Source organism: Cenococcum geophilum (assembly GCF_001692895.1).
Source record: "Cenococcum geophilum 1.58 unplaced genomic scaffold K441scaffold_44, whole genome shotgun sequence".
Taxonomy (NCBI): Eukaryota; Fungi; Ascomycota; class Dothideomycetes; order Gloniales; family Gloniaceae; genus Cenococcum; species Cenococcum geophilum.
In genome coordinates this window covers 405,784-425,323 of record NW_027137602.1, presented here as the reverse complement: position 1 = coordinate 425,323, position 19,540 = coordinate 405,784, and the positions used below count along the sequence as shown (strand labels likewise).

The 19,540-nt window shown below is 47.9% G+C and overlaps 9 protein-coding genes across 9 annotated transcripts; 5 read left to right on the top strand and 4 right to left on the bottom strand.

The window, feature by feature from the left end:
* Positions 1-353: 353 nt before the first annotated feature.
* K441DRAFT_617178 (uncharacterized protein) lies at positions 354-4,902 on the top strand. The gene is made up of 4 exons (XM_067645782.1): positions 354-971; positions 1,028-1,124; positions 1,191-3,912; positions 3,968-4,902. Exons 1-4 carry the CDS (start codon positions 566-568, stop codon positions 4,724-4,726), a joined length of 3,984 nt encoding a protein of 1,327 aa, XP_067500319.1. The 5' UTR covers positions 354-565; the 3' UTR covers positions 4,727-4,902.
* On the bottom strand, positions 4,890-6,414 carry K441DRAFT_707527 (phytanoyl-CoA dioxygenase). Its single transcript, XM_067653729.1, has 2 exons — positions 5,779-6,414; positions 4,890-5,689 (listed from the first exon to the last, which is right to left on the bottom strand). The coding sequence occupies exons 1-2, from the start codon at positions 6,035-6,037 to the stop codon at positions 4,977-4,979; spliced, it is 972 nt and encodes a 323-aa protein (XP_067500318.1). The 5' UTR covers positions 6,038-6,414; the 3' UTR covers positions 4,890-4,976.
* Positions 6,415-6,993: 579 nt separating this feature from the next.
* K441DRAFT_642527 (uncharacterized protein) lies at positions 6,994-7,608 on the top strand (the record flags this gene model as incomplete). Its single annotated transcript, XM_067646695.1, has 3 exons — positions 6,994-7,291; positions 7,396-7,488; positions 7,544-7,608. 3 exons carry the CDS (start codon positions 6,994-6,996, stop codon positions 7,606-7,608), a joined length of 456 nt encoding a protein of 151 aa, XP_067500317.1.
* A 400-nt stretch (positions 7,609-8,008) lies between these two features.
* K441DRAFT_689222 (uncharacterized protein) lies at positions 8,009-9,234 on the bottom strand (the record flags this gene model as incomplete). Its single annotated transcript, XM_067652278.1, has 5 exons — positions 8,009-8,121; positions 8,206-8,295; positions 8,361-8,717; positions 8,779-8,870; positions 8,924-9,234. 5 exons carry the CDS (start codon positions 9,232-9,234, stop codon positions 8,009-8,011), a joined length of 963 nt encoding a protein of 320 aa, XP_067500316.1.
* A 273-nt stretch (positions 9,235-9,507) lies between these two features.
* Positions 9,508-9,929, bottom strand: K441DRAFT_665557 (uncharacterized protein). Its single transcript, XM_067649516.1, has one exon. The coding sequence runs from the start codon at positions 9,761-9,763 to the stop codon at positions 9,515-9,517; it is 249 nt and encodes an 82-aa protein (XP_067500315.1). The 5' UTR covers positions 9,764-9,929; the 3' UTR covers positions 9,508-9,514.
* Positions 9,930-10,003: 74 nt separating this feature from the next.
* K441DRAFT_698850 (uncharacterized protein) lies at positions 10,004-11,610 on the top strand. Its single transcript, XM_067653101.1, has 4 exons — positions 10,004-10,510; positions 10,573-10,639; positions 10,692-10,759; positions 10,813-11,610. Exons 1-4 carry the CDS (start codon positions 10,234-10,236, stop codon positions 11,274-11,276), a joined length of 876 nt encoding a protein of 291 aa, XP_067500314.1. The 5' UTR covers positions 10,004-10,233; the 3' UTR covers positions 11,277-11,610.
* An 821-nt stretch (positions 11,611-12,431) lies between these two features.
* Positions 12,432-13,870, bottom strand: K441DRAFT_665556 (uncharacterized protein). The gene has a single exon (XM_067649515.1). It carries the CDS (start codon positions 13,642-13,644, stop codon positions 12,736-12,738), a length of 909 nt encoding a protein of 302 aa, XP_067500313.1. The 5' UTR covers positions 13,645-13,870; the 3' UTR covers positions 12,432-12,735.
* Positions 13,871-14,265: 395 nt separating this feature from the next.
* On the top strand, positions 14,266-15,559 carry K441DRAFT_577636 (uncharacterized protein; the record flags this gene model as incomplete). The annotated part of the gene is made up of 3 exons (XM_067644249.1): positions 14,266-14,414; positions 14,469-14,764; positions 14,817-15,559. The coding sequence occupies 3 exons, from the start codon at positions 14,266-14,268 to the stop codon at positions 15,557-15,559; spliced, it is 1,188 nt and encodes a 395-aa protein (XP_067500312.1).
* A 1,715-nt stretch (positions 15,560-17,274) lies between these two features.
* On the top strand, positions 17,275-18,155 carry K441DRAFT_665554 (uncharacterized protein; the record flags this gene model as incomplete). Its single annotated transcript, XM_067649514.1, has 1 exon — positions 17,275-18,155. A coding segment is annotated over exon 1 (515 nt), but the record flags the coding sequence as incomplete, so codon positions are not given.
* Positions 18,156-19,540: the final 1,385 nt, after the last annotated feature.

Below are 19,540 nucleotides of genomic sequence, written 5' to 3'. Positions count from 1 at the left end.
AGGTGTTAGTCGTATAGTACCTAGTTGTCTTCAATCTTTCTCGTCGCTAAGCACGCTAATATATCACGTGACCCTCTAAGCGTTATGTAGGTAGGTAGATGTTAGGTCAGTTTAAGAACCTTGGAAGGCACGGCTGTATTGAGTTCTTGTTGCCATAGCTTGGGGACGGCACGCATGTATCCCAAGTAGGTAGAGTATCTCAAAAATGGCTTGACATGGCTTTGCTCGCTGCTGTTCGCAAGTCAAAAACAGCCCTAACTTTAGGCCCTTGGCTGGCGCCGATTGGCGAGCGAAAGATCCCGCCCTGCAAGCCTCACTGCATGGAGTTTACTTTCCCGCATCATATAATACATCTCCCAAATACCACCCTGGGTCATCGCTTCATTAACCGCAACCCTGGTAACTAACGCGCTAGTATTCGAAGCAGTTGGTATGCCTACATAGCTATTCTCTCATCCGCCTCAATCCACCATATACATTTCCGAAGCTCTGCGGTAGAGCGCTGCATTCTCTGACATCTATGTGAGGCTCTAGCCAAGTAGACGCTCCACAAACACCCAGCAAGATGGACATCAACTCCCTTTTGTCACCTCAAGACTCTACAGTAGAGACTCCGCCGCCGCAGCAATCGCCTCTTCCGTCACCAAGCAAGAGACCGCTGCGACAACCACCACCTAGGAGAGCGTCGTCTTCGCTCAGCCAGCAAATTACCTCGTCGCCGCAGCTCCAAGACCAACTCCCTACCCCGACACTTCCACACAATGCCTACCATACTCACCTATCAATGGGCTTAGCGATACCCTCTCCAGGGGTGGTCAGCGTACCGAATGGACGCGCTATGCACAATCCGACGGGCACACCTCCGCTAGATCCAAGAAGCTCACTGGGATCCATGCAGGAACCGCGGATGACGCCTCCGCACCCTTCGTTACATCGTCAAACATCTACTCCTGGGATGGATGCTCTTGCAGGTAGGTACTCATAATGAAGGCAGGTTGGGTGTTTACTAATGCCTTGTGTAATCTAGATCTTGCTTCTATGCAACACCACCAACAGGCAGCAAGACAGAGCGCAAGTGGTTTGCGCGATCCCCAGGTCTATCAGAGCCAACGCCCTTCCGTGAGGTCAGTCTAACATTCACTTTTCTAATTCTAATTTACTGCATTTGAACTCAACTTATACTTTCCCAGTCTGCAAAACATCCCAAGAAGTCTTTCTGGAGGTTCAGCGAAGGACCTCGCCATGTCTGATGCACCCCCGAAACCGCGCATTTATACTGCCAACTCCCTTGACCAAGCAGACTGCCAGACTATTACCGAACTCGCCCAAAGCCTTACGGAAAACTCGTACGATTATGAATCCCACTTTCGCCTTGTCACTCTACTCCACAAGGGCTTCGTCGACCACGTGCACCCACCTGAATCTCCCGAGACAGTAAATGATCCATACACCTACGAACTGCTGCCTGATCTTCGTCAAGCCTACAGTGCTATGGACAAAATATACCCGGTTGGCGAGCAACTATGGGTATACTGGATCGAGGACGAGAAGTTACTGGCGCGAACCACGGAGGACCGGCTTTCGATAATGGAGCTTTGCAGCAATGCTACACAGGATGAACCATGCAGCGCTACTCTATGGCGTCTCTATGGCGACTATATGTATTTTCTCTTCACTGCTGCTTTCGAAATCGATCCGCAGGAAAGATGGTCTGAAGAGGATAAGATTATGGGGAAGGAAATCTTCAACTGGGAACAGATGATGGCCGTGTGGGATCGTGGCATAGCTGCAACCCAAGGCCGCATGAACGACAGTAACCTTGTGTGGGATCGATGCATAGAAATCATGATGCAAGATCAGATGAGATGGCCGTCACCTGAGAAGGTCCGAAATATTAGGGCCCTTTTCGAGAGCAGGCTCGGCAAACCGCATGCGACTTGGGATCAGACCTTTCAGATGTTTTCGTCATTCATTTCAACCTATGACAACGCGGCTTATGAGGAGACCATGGTGAAGGTGAATCAGAGGGCGAAGCAAGCTAAAAAGCAATACTCATTACGGGAGCCATTCGAACTGAACATTCTCAAGGCTGTACAGGCTAGTGACAAGGATGCAGAGTGGTACGCATTCGCTGAGTATCTGGATTGGGAACGCCGCAAACAAGGAGTTTTCAGCTTCTACCAAATCAATGCTCTGTTTGAGCGTGCGACGCTTCGATTTCCCACTGATTCCTCACTTTGGGAGGATCATGTTGAGTTTCTTATCGAAAACCGAGACCCTAGTGTGCCTCTACTTCAGGTACTGGAAAGGGCCAACCGACACTGCCCATGGTCTGGAAATCTATGGTCTCATCGCATTCTTACTCTGGAGGCAGAGGCGAACGACTTCGAGGAGATTGAAAAAATAAAACATAATGCAACCCAAACAGGCCTTCTCGATGTTGGTGGTATGGAGGAGCTGCTTAAAGTCTATGTTGCATGGTGTGGTTTCCTCCGCCGGAGAGCCTTCGACGCATATGCTACCGAAGATGATGCTGATATCGCTGAGGTTGGCGTTCGCTCGGCACTTGAGCATGTCAAGAAGAATGGAGAAAAGAAGTATGGCAAGGAATACCAAGGAGACCCGCAGTATCGCCTTGAAAGAATTCATATCAAGTTCTTCACTCAAAGTGAAAACCTCGAAGCAGCCCGTGAGTGCTGGAATGGCCTCATTTTTCAGCAGAGGGACAGCTATGACTTCTGGTATCAGTATTACATCTGGGAAATGATCATGTGGTCCAACCATGCTGTCCAGGAGAAGTCGAATGCTGGGACTCAACTCCGTACTCCTCAAGAGGCAACCGCTCTCTTACGTCTAGCTCTTAAAAGGGTGATGACAATGGACTGGCCTGAACAAATTATCCAAATGTTCCTAAACCACTGCGAACAACACGAATCTGTACAAGAACTTCGAACTGCCATCATTGAGGCAAGAAGAGCTAGTGCACAGGTTGTAAAGAGGAGGCAACAAGAAGCGGTTAATGCAGCCGCAGTCGCACAGCAACAGCAACAGCAACAGCAGCAAGACATACCGCAAGACGGACCTAGCATCGGCAGAGAGGAAGCTTCTGGAAGCGGCAAGCGGAAGCGAGACCCCGAGTCTGATACGAATGGATTGGTTACAAAGAAGAGTAAGCTAAATGTTGCTGATTCTGTTGAAGATCCAGTGGTCCAGCAAGACAAGCGAGCATCGTCAGTAATGTCTCAGCCAAAGCGAGACCGAGAACACACTAGTATTATCGTCAAGGGACTGCCGTCTGATGCCACTGAAATTCGAATACGGCAATTCTTTCGAGATTGTGGGAAAGTTAAAAGTCTGTCGATGAAGCCAGAACAGGATAGCATCACGGCCACTGTTGAGTTCGAGACTCCTGAAGATGCTCTCTTCGCTCAGACTAGACAATCAAAACCGTTCGATGGCGCTTTGATTGACATAACGATTGGCGCTGGAGCAACACTCTTTGTGTCGAATTATCCACCTGAAGCAGACGAGGCTTATATTCGAAAGCTTTTTGAAGATTATGGAGAGATCATCGACATCCGCTTCCCCTCATTAAAATTCAACACTCATCGCCGCTTCTGCTACGTGCAATTCACAACCCCCGAAGAGGCACAGGCAGCAACACGACTTGATGGCAAAGCAATAGGAAAACTCCACCTACTCGCGAAAATTTCTGACCCTGGTGCTCAAAAGGCTCGTGAAGGAGCAATAGAGGAAGGGAGGGAAGTCTATGTTGCTAACGTTGATTGGCATGCTAAGGAGGATGAAATCAAAGAGCTATTCTCGAAGTTTGGTGACGTGGAAACAGTGAGGATACCAAAGAATATGAAAGGGCAGAGTAAGGGCGTGGCGTTTGTTGTATTCAAGACAAAGGTAAGCAATTCAACACATCCTCTCATGCAGATTTAATGCTAACTGATCGTGACAGGACGAAGCATCTGCTGCGGCTACAGAAATGAACCTGAAAGAGTTCAAGTCCCGTATCCTTAGCGTTTCTGTCTCCCACAATAGGAACGCCAAGCGTCATGCGACCACCATAATCCAATCCGCATCCCCTGAGCCTTCAACACTGCATGACGGTGCCAACGGCACAGCCAACCCCACCAACAACCCCCCTAATCAGCGCGAACGCACCATTGCCCTAATGAATATCCCTGACACTGTCAATGACGCAAGGATCAGAGCATTAGTGGAGCCGTACGGGCCACTTAAGAAAATAATCCTAATGCCGGAGCATTCTGGAGCTATTCTCGAGTTCGTAAATGTCCAGGATGTCGGAAAGGCGAGTTTAGCTTTGGATGGCCATGAGATCACTCCGGGGCGACACATAAGCGTCGGCACTGCCGAAGAGATGAAGAAGATGGGAGCTGACATGAAGGTTGAAAAGTTCACCGCTCCGAAAAAGAAAGAGGCGGCGAGTACGACCAGCTCCTTGATGCCTGCAGGACCTATTAGCAGACCTAGTCAAGGGAGCGGCCGGAGGGGTGGCAAAGGCGGCTTAGGCTTCAAAAGAGGTGGAGGTGGATTCGGTGGCCCACGAACTACAGAAGGCGGCAGTAGGAAGGAGGCGAGTATAGACGTCGAGAAAAGGCCTGCGAAGTCCAACGCGGACTTCAAGGCCATGTTTTTGAAGGGGAAGCCGGAATCGTCGAATGACGACAAGGAGAAGTTTGAGGTTTCCAGTTGATGCATTTACGGTTGTTGCCGCATGATAGGTTGGTGACGGGGGGTGATTCTGATCCTGGCATGGGTCGGAGCGACTGGAATGGATGGGTATTCCCCTAAAAGGACGTAGTAGTATTAAAGGACCATAGCTCCTGCTAATCAAATCACATCTCAAAAATATTAATCACCAACTTATCCATTAGATTGCCAAACCGTCTATAAAGGTCGATATTGACAAACTTTCTCTCCAACCAGCTAAGCACTCTGACCCGTTATATATACAACCTCGAGAATCCCTCGCTGGGTGGCTGTAGCCAATTCCGCTCATCGTACTTATTATCCCCCTCAATAACATGAAATGTATATATAAACCTGCTCTTTCCACTCGTATTCCGTTCGCTCTTATGTAGTAAGTTCCCATGTATTAGAACTAGTGTACCCGCTTTCACCTCCCCAATAGTATATTCCTCCTCTGCTTCTTGAGCCCCAGTTCCGTCCTTGAGTTGAGCGTGCGAGTGAGGCCCGCTCCCATTCACTCCATTTGTTCCATTCGTGTCCTGGGTCTCCAACTCCTCAGGAAACCTGCTGCCCTCATTCTCTATAAACCCAGTCCCGCTATCCTTCCTCACAAACCGCTTCTTCACGGGCTCCCTCTTATGGCTCCCCTTAGCGAAGCTCAGGCACCCGTTCCGGATCGTCGCGTCCTCGAGCGCATACCACCAGCCGACGGCGCTCGGCGGGTCCGTGTACAGAAACGTGCTGTCCTGGTGCGGCCGCACCGCGCTGCCGATCTCCGGCTGCTTGCATATCACCATGCTCTGCAGGACGCGGGGGTCGGCGAAGCCGAGGGAGCGCGCGATGGCGGCGTTGCGGGCGGAGAACGAGACGGCGCGGAAGGGCGGGGAGAGCTGGTGCAGGTAGTGGCCGATTTTGTTGATGGCGCGGTTCTTGGGCTTCAGGAGCTCGCCGTCTTTAGAGAAGGCGTCTGCGGGAGTTGGTTAGCTCTGGTGGTGGTAGTGGTGGTGTTTGGGTTTGGAGTTTGGGTTGGTGCGGTGGATGGCTGAGGAAGCTTACCTTCCTCGAAGAAAAACCTGACCTTGTCGCCGCTGGTAAGAAAGTAGTCGTCACCTACGTGTGCATTCTCGCCTTCGCCGGTTGAGAATTTGGTCATTGGGTGGTCGTCCAGCGAGAATTCGTTCAGCATGTTGTGAGTCTCAGAGAGGAGGGTAGAGACCGTGTCTGCGCGGAGAGCGTCGGGGATGAGGAGATAGCCATTGGTATCGAAGAAGGAGAGCTGCTCTGGCGTGAGCCCTGATAGTTCTTGAGAATCCATTATAAGATACGGGAAGGTTGAGGATCAAGGAAGGCGACTTAGAATGTATGTGATAGGTATGCTTATGGCGGAAATGCGAGTAGGGTCCCGCTACAAAACCCCACTATGAGTTCCCCTCCATCTGATAAGAGATCGTGATATATTCCGCACAATAAAGTTCAAACACCGCAAACACCGTGCGAGCGATTTCTTGGCTTCGATATCTCGGGTGGCTGTATCTGAGGGTAATATGTGCATAACGTAGTAAAAAAGGCTGATTCTGGGGATGTCCGAATGCTTAATGTGGTTCATGGTGATTTAAGCTCTCGGTGTTTTAGAATATGAGAACATCACGAAGCGGTATAACATGAATATTAAGGTCATTCAAATAATTAAACATGATATACGTAAGAGTTTTAAACCTCTTCTAAAGAGTGTTAGCTCCACTTGGTATCCCTTAACCCGCTGGTTAGGGCGCTACGTTATCGATAAGACTTCAGCCAATAAGGAGCCCTAGATTGACGAACTTTTGGTGTTCCATGCACACGGACCATCATATTATCGATAAGGTAGGACGCCAGCGGGTTAAGGGATAGGCAGTGAAAAGGCGGCAGCTTAGAGCACCCGGACAACTGTATAGAAGACTTTATGAGAAGTTTCCCTTTTCTTCACAACAGCTCATTCTACTCCCTATATTCTACTCTGAATGCCCTCAGAAGCTCATCCAAAATGCATGTTGTATGCCGACGCTAAACAAATCGCTCCTTCTTGGGGGGAGTGAACCCCTTCTGGAAGTCCATATCTAGCGTCCGTGCGCTATTGGCGACAACCTCAACTCCCCAGCTGCTAGAGCTCTATCTAAAGCTATTACGCTCATTGCTCCGCTACACTACCTTTTTTTGCTAATCATATTTATATCTTGCTTCCTCTTCACCTTGACTCCGCTCCAGATCAGTCAAACCCTCTATCCTTTCCCAATGGACCCGGACGCGCCTCACCCACCTCCGCAACCCTCCATCATCCGTTGGGTCCTTGGTTTCCTCCTAGTCGGCGCTGCATGGGGCCTTACAACCCCCTTCATGCGTCGTGCTGCCTTGAATTATACCCCGAAGTCCCGTCCGTCGGTCACGGACCCACGGAATAGCTGGGTCAAGAGAAAGATATTGGGAGTGTTTTGGGCGGTGGCGGATCTGTTGAGCAGGCCTGCGTATGCAATACCATTATTGTGTAATGTCACAGGGAGTGTGTGGTTTTTTTTGTTGATCGGCCAGGCTGGTGAGTGGCTTTTCATATCCTTTGGAAGAGAATAAGGAGGTTATCTCAAGCAGCGCATCGTGGGCTTTTAGCATCGAAACATACTGATTGAAGTGATGATATAGAATTGAGCCTTACGGTGCCAATCACAAACTCTTTAGCCTTCCTATTCACGGTGCTAGGGGAGTGGTGGGCGGAGGGGAAAGTGATAAATAGAGGTACAACTCACATCCCTCGTTAACTAGTTTGAGCAATATTGCTAACTCAGTATAGACACCTGGATAGGTATGGCGCTTGTGCTTACTGGAATAGCACTTTGTGTGCAAAGCAAGAGCTAGTAAAACGGAATTTTATCTGGTTACATTTGTATAAAAATAGGTTGGATGTATTCTAATTATCTCTCTAATTACTGCACAACGATCTTGGTCTGTACAGAGCATCTATAACTCGTTCGACCCGACGAGCCTTGGCTGTCATATCTACCGTTGAGTTCGGCGAATTCTCGCTTGGTCAGCCCCATGAAGTTTTCATGTCCCGTTATTTTGCCAGTACGTCGGACGGGTTTCCATCTATGTGAGGTTGAACTTTAAAACCCTCCTGGTGAATGTCCTAGAGATTCGGAGGTGGAAATTTTGCGCCAAAGGGCATTCGCCTTGTGCTTCCCATCTTAGCAGGTCTTGCGTTCTTAATGTGAAATATTGTGTACGGTAGACTAGCTTTTCGCATCCGTCCTGCAAATCAATCACTCCAGCCGAGCGCAGGCCATCCGTTCTCACCCGGTCCCTTCTCAGGCCAACCCTGTGGTATCGTGGAGAACTGAGGAATCTTATATCTCTTATCGCAACCACTCTCTGTGCATGAAATAATACAGTAATAGAATTAGACTCCTCAAGCTTTCGATGGCAAACCAGTATCTGCACCGCGAGGGCAACCACTCTCTGTGCATGTGAGGTTGCACAACCCAAAAGTTTCGCAAAAACATTGCCCGGCAGGCTGACAATCGACTGGAGGCATTTGCATGATGACTTCGCGAATTGATAAGTCAATCTCCAAAAAAAAAGCATATAAAAAAAGGGCATGAATGGCTTACTATGCCACGAGTATTCCAGCACCCGCCCGCTAATCTGGTCCGCCAGTTCTGTCTCCAATAACCAATCCCTAATCCGCTCATATTCGCTCTTCGGCCGCTCCTGCACGCGTTCCCGTGAAACGGCGAATTGTGAAGAACAATGCGCTCCTACTACTTCGGGGACGGTAGCGTTGGGAAATAATGTGCGGAAGACGGAGGAGTACGCGGCTTCATTCTGGGATCGATCGTCCGTACCTTTAGATGGCGACAGAGGGTGTAATTCTGCAGGACATCCGAGAGCCCAGGTGCAGCGGAGGGAGACGTAGCCGCGCTTTCGGACGTGATTTAGTTGAAGAGAGCGTAGAACAGGTACGCCGTCTATGGTACCATTAGTTGCTTGCCTAGGCCAAAGTAACTAGGGTGGCAGTTATTCGCATACCATACATAGGGTCTTCATTATGCCACTGGTAGCGCAGACTATGTATAAATACGGCAACGTCTGGAAAAGTATGGTATCGATCGATGATGTACCTAAATATGCTTTGTTAGAAGATGGGTAAACAGATAGGCGGTGCCGAGCATACGTCAGATATGCCATAGCCTCTCTGCCTTTATTCTTCGGTACCGCCAAAGATGCGTTAGGGTCGTTGACAACATAAATATTCGTTTTCCAGTCCGAAAAGGATTCGTCTAGCCATGAAATATCGTCTCCAACCAAGCTCGCCACCACTAATTCTTTCTCTGGAGTAATAGTCTGATCTGTCTTCTTGGATTCGTGATCAAAGCCCAAGTTCCTTATCTCAGACTTGTGGTTGTACAGGTAGAAGAAGTAGAGAAGGAACAATGCAAAACCGGAGAGAAGAAGTAACCGAACGGGCAAGCGACGAACAGCCATAGTTTACAGAACGCAGGCCGACAACCTTAGGCCTTGCCCAAGGTTGCATCTGTAATAGATGACGAACAACTGTGTACAAGAAATGAAGAGACGGCGAAGCTCGGAAGAGCCGCTAAGAAGTCGGAGCTCCCCGGAGTTAAGGCTGCAGGGACGATCGCCATGAGCCGAGCACCGTGCAAACTAAAACCCCTTGCTATCATCTCAAAATAGAAATTTAAGCTTAACTACCGACTGTTTTCCACATACCGTTCTGAGACACTTCCGAAGTGACGTCTAGGACTTACCAGAGCCAAGGGCCATTGAGGAAGCGCTTAGGCCTTAAGGCACAGTGCAGGGCGCAGCTTACGAGCTGCAGGTTTCGATTGCTCGTAATACGCCTGAAAAGCGTCTGGATTGCAGAATCTATCAGCCTCCCATCCAATCTCCGCGCTCCGCATGAAACGATGGACAAGCCGAAAGCGAATGAGACAGCTGGCTTGGCCTTGGTCTCTTGGCTATGATAAGAACGGCGGGCTGTTACAGGAAGCATGCGGGTAGGCGTAGTCGCAGAGCTAACGGTCTTTTTCTCGCATCCAATGCGTCTCCTGCCGGGGCCGCTTCCCCGGAAATTCCACCAACTCCCAAGATTTCAACAAGGAGCAGAGTGGTTTATTTTAAGCGTACAGCTGAACGACGGTTTTGCAAGACGTCCGAGGGCTTTTATTCTTGCAGACATAACAATGGAAGGGCCTTGGCGGTGACCTCAGTTGCGTGCTGGCTTGCCCCTGACCTAAATTCGAATCCTCCAACCCACCTTCTGTAGCCCAAAGCTTTAGGGTGATACAATATATCATGGAGTAAATGTCCTGTTTCTGTCCAGCTTCAATTTGTCACAGCCTCAGCCACGAAATAATCTTCTGGATATAATCCAGCATCTCCCTTCGATAATTTTTTGACGATTTCTCTGTCCGGCTTTCACAGAATACACTTGTAATCTATGCCTGCTTTCTTTTACTAGCCATGACATTGAGTCTTTTCCGGCCTTCGTGGCGTCCGCTTATCGTTCTCGTTGCAACCGCGAGCTTACTCTTTCTCACAACGTTAGAGCTCAACAAGCTTTTTGAATCTCGACCTCAGCCCTACAATACCCGCAGTTCTCTAAGCCATGGCGGTCATGACGGAGTGGACTCATCATACGGATTCGGATACGAAAGTGGCTTGTACAAACGGGATGCTTGCAACGATGCCTTTCCTGGACGATACTCGGAGACCTGTAGCCCGTCGAAAACGCTGTGCTGTAAGATACTATGGAAATGACAGGCTTGCACTGCGGATTTGAGTCTGACCCAACTTTTTCAGGTATTATGCCCGGCGCCAGCCGACCAGCCTGCGTAACAATTTTAGGATATGGTTTCTGCTGCACAGAGTACGTTGTGTCACAAGATCCTCTTTAAGAGGCAGTCACTAAATCTGCCCAGGCATACCGACTGTTACGTGGATTTACAGAGCCAATGCGGCCAACCAGGCGCCGTGAAGTGTAGTACGAGTAGGTTTCTAACGCATCCAATACGATCCAGTGTCTGACTGACATGGCTGTAGGCCCCGATGCATGCTGCCCCCAGTACACAACCTGTCCGGATAACTTCAATGGAACCGCTTCTCTGGTTCGCTGTAATGTAGAGAGAAATTTGATTCCAGGATATACGCCGACCAGCTCCTCATCCAGCCCATCCTCTACCTCCTCTTCGCAAAGTCCTTCGCAAGGCTCTTCAAAATCCAACAGCTCGTCGAGTTTAGGCAGAGGGGCAATTGCAGGAATAGTGATTGGTGCCATTACGGCGCTCTTCTTAGGCATACTAGCCGGATACCTCTTATATCGACACGTCCACCGGACTACAAATCAACCATACAATGGACAGCAACCAGGCGCGGCATATCACCCATATTCACCACAGCATATACAGCAATATGTGAGTGTGCCGCAACAACAGCACTACGATCCACCAAAACCACTAGAGGAGCTGCCAGGTCACGATCCGCATGAGCGTCGTGAGCTCCCTTAGTGTTTGCATGCATGGTTCATTGACGACTTACGTATTAGCGCCGTATTATCGTTGGTATCTTTTCCTATCTCTATCATAACGAATATAAGATATTTAACCGGCCCTTCCACACCAATACATAACTACCTTAGCAATGTTTCGTGGAGCAAATAGTCCTTCCCGTTGTAGATTAGATGACGCGACACCAGCAGTTAAAGCACCTTGAAATCGATGGGCACAAAATAAGGCCCAGTTCGGTGAAGGACTTATGGGTGTCTACGCCCACAGTATAGGCGCCATTTACTACTCCCGCACGACCTAAAAGATTCTTCCGGCTAACATATAAATTCCTAAGGCTACATTCTACTTCTATAATACGTATATTTAGCTTATCATAGATAGTAAAAGTAAAAAAAAAAAAAAAAATTTAGTTATTTAATTACCATTAGAGGTCTAGGGTTCGGTTGCAAATCGGCTCCATATCATATCTGTTCAATCTGTGCGCCTTTTAGTGTCGCCCGTTTTGTAATTAGTGGCGGCTACTATGTACCGTGGCTCACAATGCGTAATTGACGTCGGTGAGCGATTCGAGTGAGCCCCTCTGCCACCAGGCCTCTATCGCGACCCCCTACTTTGGTGTGGTAATGGAGCCTCCTCCTCAGCCAACGCCCTCTCTGCGATTAACGTGTTCTACACCTTCGCCCGCCTCCCGTAGGAGCCGTAGTAGAGCTACAGCGACGCCTGCGACGCCCAGAAACAAGCTCATCGCGATTACGAAAGTTAATAAGATAATAATATCATATAAAGCTCGCAAATGCGACAGTAATATCGCGATTAGGGTATGTGGAGTCGCCATATTACAAGAAGTCGTCACTTTGGCGCGTATACGAGAGTTCCAGATTAGTATGGAATATTGAAATGGGCCCTACGGTTATCGATAAGAGCCAGCCAATAGAATCAATAAGACCAAGGCTCCATGACCATACGCGTACTTTTGATTCTAGTGTTCGCGCACAGACCACCTTCTCGTAGGGTATAGCTTGCAAATTTGACGCGCTTACCAATATGGAGGAGCTCCATATTCAAAAGTCGTCAGATCTACCGAACAACCTCATATTCAGATTTAAGCCATATCGGTTAAATATGGAACCTCCATATTGAATATGAAGTTGCAACCGAACGGCCTCTTAGCCATAATTTAAAGATATTCTAAAATAAGATAACTCTAATAATTATACGACACTATGGGGCTCTACGAGGCCTATACGGAGGTGTAGGCGCTTCACCGAACTGGGCCTAAAGATATGCTTTCCCTTCGAAGTACTTGAAATCCATAGGGCCCCTATTCTAACGCCATTATCTAGCAAAGTAACATGAAATAATACAGTAATAGAATTAGACTCCTCAAGCTTTCGATGGCAAACCAGTATCTGCACCGCGAGGGATTTAATTTGCAGAACATGAGAATATTGCTAAACGTTTAGGCAACGGTCGCCGTCAATTGTCCCGGAGACTTGAATTCCTCCAGTTTAGCAATACTTTGATGGAAGTAATGCTTTCCAATTCCATACTGGTCCAAATAATCTCTCATCACAACCAAATCACGCAATGCATTTGGCACCCAGGCCTTTGTCGTTTCTCTTCTGAGTTTAGCCCTCTGGATCTTTCCCGCCTCTTGCTTCTGTCGTAGCTTATTAATTCGATTCCGTTCGCTCTTGTTTGGGCGCTTGCCTCCCAGTTCTTCCATGTAAGATTTCAGTTCGTCTTCAGAATCATTGCCTTCATCATGGCCTTGTTCCATACTTTCGGCCACATCTCCACCATCCGCTTCAACCCTCTTATCAATAACCCGCACCATAACTTGATCCATTTTCTTGTATGGCTCGTCGGTATCACCAAATCCGCACATCTTGGGTCCATAATCAAGGTCGGCGTGCGCTTTCTCGCCAATATACATTAAGAGGTTGAAAGCATGTTCCGGCGAATCCACCAGCAGCTTCTCAACATCCGGAAGGAACCTCGCCATAGCTTTCGCATAGGTATCTGATGTGACACCAAACATTCCCGGGTTAGGCTTCATGCGGCGTGCTAATTCCTTGGAAACCTTGTCGATAGAGGTGACAGCGGCTTTATACTGCTTTTGGGAGTTCTTGGTGGTGTCTGCAGCTTTCTTCGTAGGTTTGGCAGCTTTATTAGAGGAAGCGGTTTTCTTTTTGGCTGACTTGGGTTGCGGGTCGGCTTCATCCGACTCTGAAGACTTTGATCTGAAGAACCCACGTATATCGGAGGTTTTTCCCAGCTTCGCTGCTTTAGCTCCGTGCTCATCTCCACTCGTGGTATCGACATCAAGAGCTCGTTTGCGGGTTCGACCTGAGGTCCGTGGAGGCATGATGGAAAGAGATGCTTGCTGGGAACCGTATGAATCGGTGGAAGTTGTAGTATGATGAAGGACGTGGGAGGGGTGGTTGAGAAGTTAAAGGCAGGCCTATGAGTAGCTATAAAACGCGTGCTGGTGACGAAGTAACAATCGCGTGCGATCCGCGTCACGCACAAGCTCGAGATCCTTTGCTAAGACAATCGCGCTGGTGTCCGAAATGGCCCGAGATGCGTCCTTGTATAAAGGGGGAAATTTCCTAACACGAGAGCTAAACGAAGCCGAGGAGGCTTTGATTGGCTTTGTACCTCGCTCGCCCCCAGTCAGCAGCGTAATGCAGCCATTCTGAACAGCGCCCCCGTAATTAATACCTCTCAGCTCAGCTAAGCCTGCTTCACCCCAACGCCACTTGCCTTTAGATAGTGCATCTCCCTAGGTGGCTTCCGATCAGAAAAGACGGTTCTCTTCTATCCCTTTCATTCAGCCCCTCACTTGCACCTGCACCCTTCGACTTCAGAGGTTGCCGTGTACTGGGTGCTGGGCGACCAGACGTGCCCATCAACACGTAACCTAGCTGACAATCCGAATCCCGACCTTTCCTAAACACTCGTTTTGCGGCGGCTTCCTTTCTACACCATGGCTGCTGTCAGCTTTAACCTAAATCAGTTGAGCCCTCAAGGAAGATGGCGACGCGTATTGCTTTTCGCAATGGTGCCTATGCTCTGCGCATTCACCTACTACGCCTACGAAACTGCCCTCTTCTCGAGCCACTTTGCACCCTTGCCGTAAGGCTCTACTAGTCCTGGAAGCCTGAAAGCGGCCTTCTAACATACCTACAGATACACAGAAGTAAATGCGCCTCCGAACGTTTCCTCTTCTATGATCACTGTAATTCGAGAACTCTATAGGCCTATCGCTCTTCCTATAACCGCGCGAAACTTTACAGACGAAGATGGAGACGTCTATCAGCTGCCCGCGGAGCCGAGATTCAACAAACCCCTTGGGAAGAAGGTGCTCATATTGGACATTGACAGCAGGCCATTGAATAGCCCTGGGCAACTCATGAACAAAGGAAAATTGGAGTGGCATAATATGCGGCCTTTGTCGGCGGGGATGCTAAGCCACTACATGTTTGGTAAGGCTGGAGTAATATCACGCTTCCGGAGTATTCGGCTAACACTGTACAGCTATGATTCATGGCTATGATTATAAATTCATTCGCGCTCCTGACTATCCAGACCGCTGGGGAACATGGGTCAAAGTGCCGATGATGAAACAGGCTCTCAAGACACACGACTTCATCGTTTTCATGGACTCGGACGTCATGTTCCACTACCCACACATTCCGCTGGAGTGGCTTCTCAACTACTGGAATATCACCGCCGAGACCCTTGTTGCGATGGCGATCGATCCCGATGAACCACAAAATTACGACTCCCGCGGAAACCGGCTTGTGAATACCGGATTCGTCATTGCACAACAGAGTAAGCGCACACAAGAGATGTACAAGGCATGGGGCGAATGCCCGTTGGAGACCCGCTACGAGAACTGTTCGAAATGGAAATTCGATTGGGCACATGAGCAAGCCGCTTTCGGAAACTACATTCGCTATGACTTCGACAGGCCTGAAGATATCAAAGTCCTACCTTGCGTGGAAGCGAACGGAGCCCCAGAAGCGATGAATCGTGGCGGATGCAAGGGTGTCTTTGTACGACACTTTTGGGTAGACAAACAGTTGCCCTTAAAGGCGCTAACCGATAGCGTCATGCAATACTTCGTGCCACAGTTACACGCCCAATACCATGAAGATAGCGCGGACCATGTCGTCGATGCAAAAGGTTTTAAGCTAGTGGGAGCAGATGTCATTGAGAAGACTGAGGAGGAAAAGAACCAGGAGGAAGAGAATAAAAACCAGAAAGAAGTCCCTTAGGCGTTTCACTCATACCCGATTCGTCAGATCACAACTTCCATTGGTGTCAATATATTTGGGTCGGATTTTCTGCACTACGGGAGTTTTGGGGTTCCTGGATTAGACCGTTTCGAGACCCGGTTGCAGTTGCTTGCTTACGGGCGTTTCCTGCTTGGAGCGTGTACGTTTATCAAGAGAATGGGCGCATTGGGGTGATTGGCGAGATTTGTTGGTGAGGGTGGCATTTTCCGGTACTCGAAACGACGACGGCAAGAAGTCGCCCGAAATACCCCCTTTGTCTCATATTTTGGACGCAGCGTCGACTGTAAAATTATACCTTGTCAGACTCCTTAACGAACATCAAATACAATTGTATGCCGTTAACCCGTCTCGCGACTTCCGAAATATACTGATCGTAAATACTGTAGCCATGCCCCTGATCGCCAGCTCGCCTTCCGCTCTTCATGAGCGCCTAGGAATACTTCGGTGGCTTTATTTCTTTTGTCAACTATCATTTTCTCTTTCTCCAATTTCGTCCATATATTGAGCTATGAGTCAAAGTATAAGACTCCAATGTCTCCACGACTCCGGTTCCAACCCACTTCGTATTCTTTCCTATAGCAGCAAAGGCTATAGCAGTACTTACGGCAGCTTTTCCACAAAATTATTACTACGCCGAATCTCTCGCAACTTACCGTATTCCTGTCCATGCCTGTTTTTGGAACCCTCTCCCATATGAGCAGACTATTGTTAAAACGAAACAGACATTCAAACTTGCTGAGATTCATCACCATCTGCAAGCTACACCAATATATCCGATATGAAATCGCCTGCCATAGATACCTTTATGTTTACTTAAGACATTACAATGTTTCGACAACGGGCCAAAGGCTCCCTCAAACTATCAGACTTTCCTCTTGAGCTAAAGCTCCGAATCTTTGAAAACATCATGGAGTATCCATCCGTGATCACCTCCGATGTGTTCAATAAGCAGAATATACTTCTAATATTGAAGTTGCTCTATCCATGCTTGTTCAAGAAATTCTATAGCATGAATGTCATTGACATCAGGTTCGTCAGGACACCTAGAATCTGGACCGTTTCTCTCCTGTTATGCCCCCGTTCGGGGTCCGCGGAGTCATTCGATGCCTGGCGTTGCAATGCTGCAACAGTGCAAAGCATCACCCGGAGTCGAAAGCTCACGTGCAGATTCTTCTCAGCTTTGATCGGTGGGGTTTCACGGGGTTGCGCAAGTTCACGCTTATTTTTGATCTACGTCGGACTCTTGCAAATATGAGAGAATTCACGGGGTTAGTTGAGGCCAGGAATATATAGATAAGAACCGACCTCTTTATTATTGACGGTGAACCGAAGGACAATATTATACTGTGGGAGAGTTAAAAGACACGGATCAGGGCGAGTGTGAAACACTATAAGTGATAAAGGGAGTTCAGAACTTGTTGAACCAGGGATATATGTGCTTTCACAAGAGCTCTTACGACCACGTTATTGAGTTTTAGATACATTCGGCGTCTATGGCGACCTCCACCTCATGGAGTATTCTTTACATCGCCGTGTTCATGCTCGGTGATAGAACTAGAGTCATTATTCTTTAACATTTTAGCTTCAGCTAAGATTGCTAAGTGGACGCCTTGAGTAGTAATGTTAGTATTTTATAGATCGGTATGTGAATGGAGCATCTTCATTCACCAGCGGACTCGATTCAGAGATATCTTGTGTTTATTGTGCTCTTACCTCGTTAGAAGATTTCCAGTTTCCTAGTTCCTCATCCCCAAAACAACGAAGCAACGCCTGTACCGTCCAACCGCTTCTCAAGTCCGGCTTTGACGATTTCCGATAGCCCCATCGACACCTGCAAGATAATTCGAAGATCTAGCTCAATGCCAGCACCCTTGCCACGGGATGGACAAATAAAACAATGCAAAGCCGCCTTCCGCACAGCAGCGAAAAATATCATCAAGTCTGTCGACGAGTTGATAGCTCCCAAATCTACTTCCCCTAATCTTTTGATGAAACTACCCGTGGAGCTTCGGATGAAAGTCCGGCAACTCTACCTTGTTATCTCCGGACCCGTCAAAAACAAGCACTTCCAGTCATTGTCAGATATCCTGCTCCATCCACTCTTGCTATCGAGGCATCCTCTGCCGGAGATTAGAGAGGTCTTGTGGGGTGATAATGCCATCTTCATTCACGTTACTTATAAGTTTTCACCCCTCTCCGCGTACCTCTGGCTGCCACCGCCAACCGTTCTGCCACTCATCAAGTACGTGGTGATCGACCTTACGCCCTCGTACAACGAAGAGACGGATTTTTTCTCAAACGAGACCATGNACATAATCAACACTTGGAATAACATTGGCTGCCGCTATTTGAGCACTCAAGCTAATTGTACTGAGTGATGCTATGAAAAAAGTTGGGCCCCCAACGCCTGGGAATTGGCGTTTGGTCCAGAAGCACTTTCTTCTCGTTTAACGGCGCTGGAGAAGTTGCGGCTCAGGACGAGGAAATTATTTGTCCAAGGAATCGAGAATAATGAGGAGCGGTGACGATTACAGGAAACTGTCGAAATCTACCCGTGATGCGTTTTAGGGTTTAGCACATTGCGGGAGATATGTTGGCAGTTATTGAAAGAATATAAGTACTTGTTTTTGACTCTGCGGTCGGGAATAGGTAAGCTTCTTCAATCTCGGGCTAAGGGAAAATTGGTACTCTAATTCGACTGAGGGGTCGGGACGGAAGGCCCTATAAGACTCTAACTGCGTGGGATGGTTTGACCATGAACGCCTAGGTAGATTGAATGGTACCTTTTCTAGCTGGCCTATCTCAGGAACTGAGTAGCAGGCTATACCCGAGATCTTCGATGTTTTATAAATATTTTACTCTTAAGCATTTGAGGTTCTCATGGATTTAATTGTAGCTAGCGTCTCGGCACTCCAATCCACCTTAACCCTTACCGCATTGCTGCCTTTGCCTCATCACTACAATTGAGTCTTTTGCGCACCAAAAATCACACCAAAAACTGGAAAATTCGAACCTTAATATCTTAACAACGACTAGGTAATAAATTCTAAAATTTTAATATATTATATGCAGTGCCTAAATCTAAAGGTTATTAAATTTTTAAATACTAAAAGCTTATAGTTTTTAACATAGTAGTTTTTTGGCCCCAAATTTAAAAAAAATTTACCTTTTTCCTTAATATCTTAAAAATTTTAAAAATTTCACTCTTAGAAATTTAATGGCATCTATTTCTAAGTGCTATCTATTACCTATTAAAATTTTTAAATTTATTACTTAGTCGTTGGTAAGATATTAAGGTTCGAATTTTCCAGTTTTTGGTGTGATTTTTGGTGCGCAGTTTACTGATGTGCGCAGCTTACTGATAGAATACGTTATTCCAAAGCCAGTTCAACTTAGATCAGGAGTGCCTTTGGCTCACCCATCTCATGTGTGTAGAAGCTCCAAAGCCTCATTTTAAGAGAACAAAGTTCTCATTCTGAATTGTCCGGTCAACAATAGGACAAATTTACGCACTATCTCCGTGGCTCTCTAGTCGTAGCTGGAATGGCCACTGGCGGACCAGGGCTCCTTGACCTCTCCACCGAAATTCGTTTTGAAATCTTACGGCTTTGTTTGGTCGGCGATCGCCGATTGGATTCAAGAACTTTACGTGGTTTGTACATATTCTAGCAAAAACCCGTTCGCCGCTTCTGGTGTGCAAGCAGCTCTGCGCTGAAGGGCTTGCCGTGTTTTGGGGTTACAACACCATTCTACTCGACAGGTTCGGCGACTATGATGAATATCCCCGGTACTCCCCTAACTTGGGACACCCACGGTTTCTCTTACCTCGTTCAAGAATCCGTCCTCAGATATTTCATCTGAAGCTCTACTATAATCTCAATTTCATGCACGGGACGACGGCAGACAGAATGCGTAAATTCCGGTACCCAATTTTTCCGGGACAGGATTACTATATATCTC